The sequence below is a fragment of the Astatotilapia calliptera genome, chromosome 9 (genome assembly GCF_964374335.1).
Source record: "Astatotilapia calliptera chromosome 9, fAstCal68.1, whole genome shotgun sequence".
Taxonomy (NCBI): Eukaryota; Metazoa; Chordata; class Actinopteri; order Cichliformes; family Cichlidae; genus Astatotilapia; species Astatotilapia calliptera.
The window spans coordinates 29236438-29246314 of NC_137430.1; the positions used below are offsets into that span (position 1 = coordinate 29236438).

At 39.2% G+C, this 9877-nt stretch overlaps 2 protein-coding genes across 5 annotated transcripts in view; one reads left to right on the top strand and one right to left on the bottom strand.

Moving 5' to 3' along the window:
• Window positions 1-9877, bottom strand: part of LOC145431132 (uncharacterized) — a 77624-nt gene that overhangs the window by 45058 nt on the left and 22689 nt on the right. The gene's annotated exons all lie outside the window — the stretch shown is intronic.
• LOC145431134 (uncharacterized) overlaps window positions 8812-9877 on the top strand; it is a 61682-nt gene continuing 60616 nt past the window's right edge. For 2 of the 4 annotated variants that reach the window (XM_080306582.1, XM_080306580.1), the window contains exon 1: window positions 9206-9249. Coding sequence is in view for 1 of the 4 variants with exons in the window: in XM_080306583.1 (XP_080162709.1) it covers window positions 9178-9249 (72 nt within the window). In the remaining 3 variants the exon portion in view is untranslated. Of the gene's footprint in view, window positions 9250-9877 lie in introns of all 4 variants that reach the window. The other 2 variants (XM_080306583.1, XM_080306584.1) reach the window with 2 other exon arrangements.

A 9877-nucleotide genomic window follows, 5' to 3' on the forward strand; every position in this document is an offset into this window, starting at 1 on the left:
TTAATTCAAGAATAGAACAGAAACATCTGTCCTTCTGAAAATCGCCCAAAGGCACGGAGACAAACTCAAAGGATGCAACCTGTAACTTTCTCTTCCTTCATGTCAGCACCATCATCGATTATTTATATAAAATGCATATAGCAACAGTAACACTTTAATTTGGATTTCATGATTTCTGTAACTGGAAAATATTTTGTTTAAAGACAGAAGTGAGTGCGTAGTTGCAACATTAAAGTGAAATATTAATTAATGAGCATTAAGTATATTTGTTGCTTAAGCGTTTGCACTATAACTTAAGTAGGATTATAACTTTTAAGCAAGGAAAGATTTCAGATATTTAGTTCACTGTTTCAGTCATTGTATATGAAATTAAAAAATTTACGTTGGTCAAATATGATCCTCTAAATCAAATAAGTTTGAAAAATACTTTTTTAAATTTCCTTTTTGAAAATAAATGATGTATTTTTAAATGTCGCAACAAATTTTCACAAAAAGTAACTAATAATTAAAACCAGTTAAACAAAATAAAACGATTTAAAAATAAAATTTTTGAATCATGCTTAACCAAATGCCAGGATGGAGAGCTGAACCTAAAGTATACGTAGAAAGATTTCAACATTTGAGCAGATTGTCCAGTTTTTAATGTTTTTATCACATATAAATGTCACAGTAGTGGGTCCTGGCCCAATGCTTTGTGTTTTTCATTTAATATTCTTTGACTATTGTTTTTCTTGGTTTTTGTTATTCTTATTTATCAGGCTCTCAGTAATCTTAGTTCTCCCTGCCTCAGTGTTCTTCTTAGCCTGTGTTTAGTTTCTGTTCCCGTGTCCCACGTTTCATCATTTCATGTCGAGTCACCCCTGTCTCTATGTTCCCTGTTTCTCCCCAGTCAGCCCCGCCTCCCTCGGGCACTCATGTGTGATATAGAGTAATAAACCTGACTACATTTGCTACACTCTCTTTATTACCTGTTACTTTAAAATTCATACACTAATTATGTCTGCCCACCTCTCTAATGTGAAGGTCAAAGGTCAACATCCCAGTGACATAAGAATAATCCCAAAGGGGCAAGGGGAGCGGTTAATTTAGCATATTTAGCATTAAGGGTACAGCAAGGATATACTTTTACTTATTGTGGCAGGGGTGTGGTCTCTGGCCTGCTGCAGTGGAGGCTGGTGGTGGGACGTTGGACGGCACAGGTGAGGGTGATGGAACTCATGACTCTCCCCTTTATAGTGACTGAGGAGACTGGCGTGGGGGAAGCGTGTAGTGGAGGAAGCCGAGGAGAGAGCTGGTTTCTGGCTACAAAGACGGCGTCAAACCAGAAAAGATTGCTTGTGGTCAAATAATGTGTCAATCACCTCTGAATCAAACTCTGTGTGGGTCAGTTCATTTCACAGTATTGTTTAGTATATCTTCACTTGTCTCACTCTCCTTCTGTTCTGTCCATCAGGACGATCCTCAGCGCTTACACAGATCCTCCATCGATGTTTTGGATCCAATCAGTGATCAGTTCTACGAGGAGGCCTGGATGGTCACCAGCGCTCGCTACAACTCCATCTACAGGAAGGTGAGTGTACTCCTTTGTATTCAGATGAACTTTCTTTTTTAAAATACATTTTCATATATGAGCTTTCTATTATTTCATGGGCAATGTAATCAATATTAAAATTACAAGCATATCAACAAAGGTAAAGCTGATTTTTTTTTTCCACTTGCTGTCACACAGTCATGGAGGAATACAATTAATCCCTAATTTGTCTGTGAAGGTTCTCAGTCATCCAGGTCATCGTAGTCAAAGGAGCTTGCAAAGAAAAGCGTCTGGACTTCTTTAAGCTACTTGAAGACGTTTCACCTCTCATCCGAGAAGCTTCTTCAGTTCTAAGGTCAAATGGTGGAGAGTCCCAGATATAAACCTAGTGGGAGTAACCCCACACAGAGGGACAAAAGGACCCCCTGATGATCCTCTAATCGCCTGAGACAAGGTGTGAAACTGGGTGTGGGTCCCAATCAGCCAGAGTTTCGGGTGAGTTCATTGTGAAACCTGGCCCCACCTTATCATGCAAATTCCTGAGATCAGATGGCCCAGGATGTGAGTGGGCGTTAAGGCGTCTGGGAAGGGATCTCAAAACTGGATTATAGATGGCAGAGAGTTGGTGTTGTAAACCACCGCCTCTGTTCAAAGATGGTCGCTCACAGTGGACATAGATGGCTTCTTTCACTCCTCTTTCAAACCATCTGTCCTCTCTGTCCAAAATGTGAACATTGGCATCCTCGAAAGAGTGTCCTTTATCCTTAAGATGCAGATGGACTGCTGAGTCTTGTCCTGTGGAGGTGGCTCTTCTATGTTGTGCCATGCGCTTGTGAAGTGGCTGTTTGGTCTCTCCAATGTTACATTGGAGAGACCAAACAGCCACTTCACAAGCGTCCCTCTGTGGGGGGTTACTCCCACTAGGTTTATATCTGGGACTCTCCACCATTTGACCTTAGAACTGAAGAAGCTTCTCGGATGAGAGGTGAAACGTCTTCAAGTAACTTAAAGAAGTCCAGACGCTTTTCTTTGCAAATCCCTAATTTCCTTTGGGATTAATAAAGTATTCTGATTCTGAATACAATAAATACATAATCAATCATAGATCCTGAACAATGAGATTAAAAGAAAGTCTGTGGCTCTAAAAACTAAACAGTATAAAGACATGCTCCAAGCTGCTTTTTCTCTCCTACTCCTCTAGGTTTTCCACTGTCGGCCATCCAGAGATGCTGGAGGGCTACCTGGCCAATGCTGGCCTACGCAAAGAGGTCCCGGCTCGGGCTCGGAGGAGCTGAAGAAGATCCTTGCCTTCCTCGTCAGTTTCCTCTTCAGTTCATGTCCCAACAAAACCTGCTTTCACCTATTAGCTCCAAAGAGGCTATAGTGCCCGTGGAGGTCTGGACCTGAGGCCTGTGCTCATCACGTGGAAGGTGAATAGAAAACACTCTGACACCATTCTGGAGGTCTGACGGGACTCTGACCAAAACACAGATGAAATAAAACTTGTGGCTGGAGTTTTTAAAATCTCTTTTTCACCTCATAGATTAATGCTCATGATTGCATGTTAGCAAGACAGCATCTGCCCAAGGTGAAACTCTCAGGATGACATTTACTCTTAAACTGTTATCTGGTTAAGACTACTTGAGGAGATCTTAGTAGCGAGTATGTGGATTTAGTCTCTTCACCAACAGCAGACAGACCCATGCCAAGAAAGCAGACATGTTCACAGAGAAAGCAGAGAGCAGAGATTGGAAAAAGCTAAAAAGAAAACGCTGCAGCTTTAGACGACTATCTGCCTGTAAGGCTGAAAAATTCCAGTTACGCTCTATTTTGGAAAAGGTCCCAGTTTTGGTAACCTGGATTTTTATTTCCCCTCTTCTGCTACAGATGTTGACTGTGACCTCAGAGGCCAACTGGACCACAAAGCTGCAACAGGATTGAGGGAGAGGAGTCTTCATCCAGCTTCAAAGAAAACATCTAGGTAAAGTGATGTGGATCAGTGGATAAAAGTCTCCACTTTCAAAGGAGATACTCTGAGAGAGAGAGAGACTATCTGAGCCATTTTAGCCCAAATTATAGTACTTTATAGTACAGCAACACTTTTAAAGGACAAAAATTAACATAAACTTTGACTGTAATACAAACAAAGTATTGCATGTGTTTTTTAAAACTGTTCCTCAGATGGGCAGGATATCACTATTAGACTGTCCCACCAGCCAACTTCAACAAAAGAACACAGCAGCATTCAGTGATCAGCACAGATGAGCTTGTTCCTCTAACACTCAGCATCTGATCCCTGTTGGTCTGTGTGCTTCTGCTTTTGGTCAGTTAGAAACCCTGCAGTAACCTCACCCAACACTGTGTCTTCTTGTTCGCCTCAACGTTGAAGTGTCAAATGTCAAACATCTGGAAAGGAAACCACACCAGTGTACTGTGATGCTTCACCAACATGTGGCTGACGCTGGTTCTGCCTTTCATGCTGACATCACCAGAGAGCCCCGCCCACCTCAGGACCTCCCCTGTCATGTATTGAACAGGATGATTATGAAGATGACCGAGTGCAAATAAGACTGTAAAAATCCACGACCAGAATGTTTAGATGCTTTCTAATTATTCATGAATATCATGAGTGTTTGTGTGTTTTGTCTTTTCTTTCCTGACGTTTGTTACTAACAAAGACAGTTTACGCTCTGTATGTGTTTTCATCCTTACCAGCCACACTCTAACTGCAATTAAGAAAACAAACTTTAGAAATTGTCGACTCAGTGACTTCATAAAATATTTAAGTGGTTCAGGTAGAGGCAGTTTTTAAATGACCATGAACACTTACCTTATTGTATCTGTACAGCATGTTTTTCTATTAGACAGATTTGTAACAGAGGCCTTGCTCTCAGTAAGTTTGAAGTCATTTTCTGATTTATTTTGTAATCTCTGACCTTTGTACATCCTGCTCAGTTTGCATGCTGCCTTTAGGAGTTTCTGTCTTTTGTATTTGAAGATAATTCATTGAATATACTCTGCTGCTTCCCTTTGGTGCCTCACACATCACTTTGTCAAGTTTTTCAGTGTCATTTTTTTATAGCTGTTTGAATTCTCTGTATGTTTGACCCTGTAGACTGTTTAATGGACTGCTCGTCTTCCTGTTTGTAACCACTGCCTGTTTACGACTAAAGATTTGGATTTTTGACTTTAATACAGCCTCTGCGTGTCGTCCCTTTGTGACCTCGTCCTCTGTGAATGTGTCACAGATGTTTTCATTATAATAACACAGCTTTCCCACAGTGGCTTGCAGCAGCAAAGCTTCAGATTAACACAATGATTTTATATTCAGAATTATTCTGACAGTGGGCCACTGTGAATTGTGATCTTTCATGAGGTCAATTTTAAAGTTCAGTATTTCAAAGCAGGAGCTATGAACAGTCATCATGTTGGCATTAGAATTATTATTATTAATCATTATTAATAATGTTGTTACTCATAACTTTTATTAGTATACATGAATTTTATCAATAGTAAAAAAATAATGAATAATTCATGTCTAACTTTCATTGTGTTTTGTATATTAATTATATTTAAATAGAGATGTTGACCATAACTGTACAGTAGCATACTAAAACAAGCATCAATGTAACATACATTAATGGTCCAAGCTGTCATAAATGGGGAGCCTGATCCTTTATTATGAAAATATGACGAGTATTTTTCTTGTCAGTTGGGAAGAAGTTGGTCTTCTTTTTTCCTTTTCTGTTATAATTGAAACTCTGATCAAACCTACTCATGTTTACAGCAGGTAAAAGCAACTGACAGTCCATGGCATTGTTGTTTGTAGATGCGCAGTGTAGTGGGAGCATAAATCAAAATGAAATAAAACACTAACATTTATGTAATAAAACATTTTAATGAAAATGATTAGACCCTTTATAAACTTTAAAAGGATCTGAAAACAACACTTTTTAAAACAGTATCTTGGGGTGTAGGTGGTCAAAATAGAAAACTGAGCTGAGGATTTAAGTTCAATCCATCTATTCATTAAACTTAGGAGGAAGAAATGTCAGGCTGGTTGTTGTGGAAGTTTTCCACTTAAATAAACCAAAAGAGTCTCCCTGAGCCTAGCATGGCTCTCAGTTAAATACCTTCTCCAGGAACAAAAGGCAGTACACAGCTGTTTCACACCTTAAGGTTCACACTCCCTTGCTACCTCCCAGAGTCCTCAAAGAGACAAAAGACTCTTCCTGTGGAGTGGTCTGCTTCTCCAACTTCCTTATTACAGTATGGGTGTCAGACATGTTAAAATCCAGTGGCACCAAGGCATTATACAATAAAATAATTTGATTAATACACAAGTAAAAGAAATTCCTATACACGAGCAGGATTTTGAATTCAATTCTGGATTTAACAGGAAGCCAATGAAGGGAAACCAATACAGGAGAAATATGCTCTGTCTTTCTAGTCCCTGTCAGGACTCTTGCTGCAGCATTTTGGATTAACTGAAGGCTTTTCATGGAGTTTTTAGGACATCCTGATAATAATGAATTACAGTCGTCCAGCCTGGAAGTAATAAATGCATGAGCTAGTTTTTCAGCATCACTCTGAGACAGGATTTTTCTAATTTTAGAGATGTTGCGCAAATGGAAGAAAGCAGTCCTACATATTTGTTTAATATGTGCATTGAAGGACATGTCTTGGTCAAAAATGACTTCAAGGTTCCTCACAATGTTACTGGAGGCCGAGGTAATGCCATCCAGAGTAAGAATCTGGTTAGATACCATATTTCAGGAATCAGAAAATATTACAAGATTTTCAGGGCTGAGTAAAATAACCTGTTTTATCTGAATTAAGAAAAAAAAAAGTTAGTGGCCATCCAGGTCTTTATGTCTTTAAGACATTCCTGCAGTTTAACTAATTGGTGTGTGTTACCTGGCTTCATGGATAGATAGAGCTCCGTGTCATCTGCATAGCAGTGAAAATTTATGCTATGTCTTCTAATGATGCTGCCTATGGGAAGCATGTTTAATGTGAACAGAATTGGTCCTCGCACTAAACCTTGTGGAACACCATGATTGACCTTAGTGTGTGAAGAGGACTCTCCATTTAGGTGCACAAATTGGAGTCTATTAGATAGATATGATTCAAACCACTGCAGCGCTGTAAATTAAATTAATTTGTGGCCACATTCAAAAGGACTTCTCCCTGTGACTTTGTCTTTAATAGCGTTTAATGAGTGGTCTTCACAAAAACTGCTTCTTCACTTAGTAGTTGACAACAGACCTTAATCTAGAGGTTTAAGATTACCATTAAGATTACCATTTCGTAATCTTAAACTAGCCAGCTGCATAAATTTGGGCACGCCAACAGAAAATTGACATCAATATTTAATAGATCCACCTTTTGCAGAAATAACAATCTCTAATTGCTTCCTATCGCTTCCAATGACAGTCTAGATTTAGTTGAAGGTATTTTTGGACCATCTCCAAAACATCTCCAGTTTAGCCAGTTTTTGTGGTTTTTGAGCATGAGCAGCCCACTTTAAGTCACACCATAGAATTTCAATAATATTCAGGTCTGGGGACTGAGATGGCCATACCAGAACATTGTACTTGTTTCTCTGCACGAATGCCTTACTAGATTTTGAGCAGTTTTTAGGATTGTTGTCTTGTTGAAATATCAGCCCCGGCACAACTTCAACTTTGTCACTGATTCTTGAACATTGTTCTCAAGAATCTGCTGGTACTGGACTGGAATCATGTGATGTTTGTGTAATGTATGTATGGTTTTCCCATTAACAGAAAATAGAATCCTTAAAAGAAAACTGTCTTATTTTGCACACACCGCAGGTCAAGAAGGCGTCAACAACCCCTCTAATCGATATTAGTATTTCTTAAGTCTTGTAACCTAGCAAAGAATTTCATGCAGGCCTCAACTCCTAGTACGTGTAAAATAACCCTTAGTGAAAAAAAAAAAAAAGCACCGCGCACATATTCAGAACTCAGAACTAAATTCAGAACTAAATAATTTTATTAAAACACCCTGATGAGGTATTTTGGTTTTGTGCAGCCACTCATACCAAAGTAAAGAGTTTTTCTTCATTTTTATAGCTACTTTTACAACAGGTTTTCCCATTAACAGAAAATAGACAGAAACCCTAAAAGAAAATGGCCTTGTTTTACACACATCAAGAAGGAGTCAGACGACCGTCGGTTCAATCCCGGTCAATGCTTCCTCCGTCGGGTACCATAAACATATGAGAAAAAAAAAAACCCCAGAGAATTTATTATTTTTGTAAGAGTGAGAAAGAGAGGGAGAGAGCGAATAGATCAAACTTTTCTACAAAACGTTATACCACTCCGGGTCAGGAGGGGCGATATAGCACGGACCGGTCAGATGACTACGCCGGATGGAAACATAACCGGAAGCGTCCCAGGGACTTTCCCTTTGACCTTCATCCTGGAATGATCTGATATCCTCGTGTCGGTGTTGTTCCCACATCATCATAATAAATGTTGTTCCAGGTACAACATTGCCAGTGACCAATCACATTGTTGTGACGTCCACCTCATCTGGAACAAGAGAGATATTTTATTCAAAAATAAATCACTTTTCCTGGAAACTTAGGCCCAAAATGGGATCCTATTGGTGGCTCAGCTGGTTAATAAAGAGGGAGTACGACTTACTTACAATGAATCCCTTACACTATATAATTTTCCCATTAGTGTTTGGGAATTCTCAATGGTGCTTGGTGCCATACCCTCAGGTACTTTAATGTTATATAAAAACACTGACAGTTCAATATCTACCTCAGTCACTCTCTCTGATCCAGCTGAGTCAGCAGTGGGAGAAATCTGCTTTTCACAGGAACTTGGTAACAGCAATAAGAGAATACGTAGTTTATTCCAAGAAGATATCGTGTCTCTCCCATATATATAATATCTTACTGGAACCGACATGTTCCAGATATCACCTGGAAGACAGTCTGGATGATCCCATAAATATCTAATTGTAAACAAGGTGAAGGATATCTCATGTAAAATTCTTCATAAATGTTACCCTGCCAGTCACTATATGGTAACATTTAAAAGACACATAAATACTAATTGAACTTTCTGTGGGGATCATCCAGAAAGTGTGGCACATCTTTTTTGGTACTGTTCCTCTACACAGAGATTCTGGAAGGAATTTAACAGTTTTGTTATTGTCCATATTTTAAGGGAGTTTTCTTAATGATGGGAAAATGTTTTATTCTGTTTCTTTAAGTTCACCAGGAAGAATGATAAATGATTTTTTTATAAAAAATTTGTTAATACTTTTAGCTAAATTTTTTATCCATAAATGTAAGTTTATTAATAAAACACCATATTTCTGCCTTTTTATAAGGATATGGAATTGTACATACAATCAATATCAGACTCAACCAACAAAAAGGCTCTCAGAACAATATTTATATGTTGATTTTTTCTTTTTTTACCCCTGATTTTGTATGTTCATGTTCTGTTCTTTTGTAAACTTCATCTGTTTGTATGTTGTATACTCATTGTGTTTCAATAAAGTTCAATTTTAAAAAAGTACATTCTAAATGAAGCTTCAGACGTCACTAATCACGTGACTCTGGCCAAACGAATCAAGCCTCGACACGGTGCTTCTGAAGCAGTATGTTGATCTTTTTCACACACGCACCGGAGCGTCAGCTTCAAGCAGACCATCGCTACCTCTCACATCTAAAGGTAAGTGTCAAGGTAACTTTGAACTGAGTTCAGTCAATCTCGAGTTTTTTTTTAAGTTTTCTGTTGCTCTCTGTGAGAGGAGACCGTTAAAGGCGAGGCTCTCCAGAGTGTAGCAAAACAGGAAACAGCAGCTGGCTGTGTGTGCGTGTGTGCAAAAGAATAGATTAGAAGTGCAAGTGAGCCACGAGTAAAGAAAGGTCAAGTTTCGTGAGTTGTTTTTCTCACCACTGATCACGCGCTCAACACTCTACACATACTTGCATCACACGCGCGCTCTCGAGCATCGGTATTGTACAATTCTGGGCGTCACGTGAGTTGAGGGTGTTACCATATAACGGAAATCTCCATTGTTCTGTAGCAGTGGTTCTCAAACGTTTCACAATGAGTTTCACCCTTACGAGCGACATCACAGCACAGTAGTATAGGCCTATTTAACACTACATACACATACTTGCCAACATTCAAAAGGGCTCTCTCTCTCTCTCTCTCTCTCTCTCTCTCTCTCTCTCTCTCTCTCTCTCTCTCTCTCTCTCTCTCTCTCTCTCTATGGCACACTCCGTCAGTCTCGTTCCTCTAGAACGACAAAATGTTTAAAAATATTCTCATGCAGATGGTGTTCACAGGACAG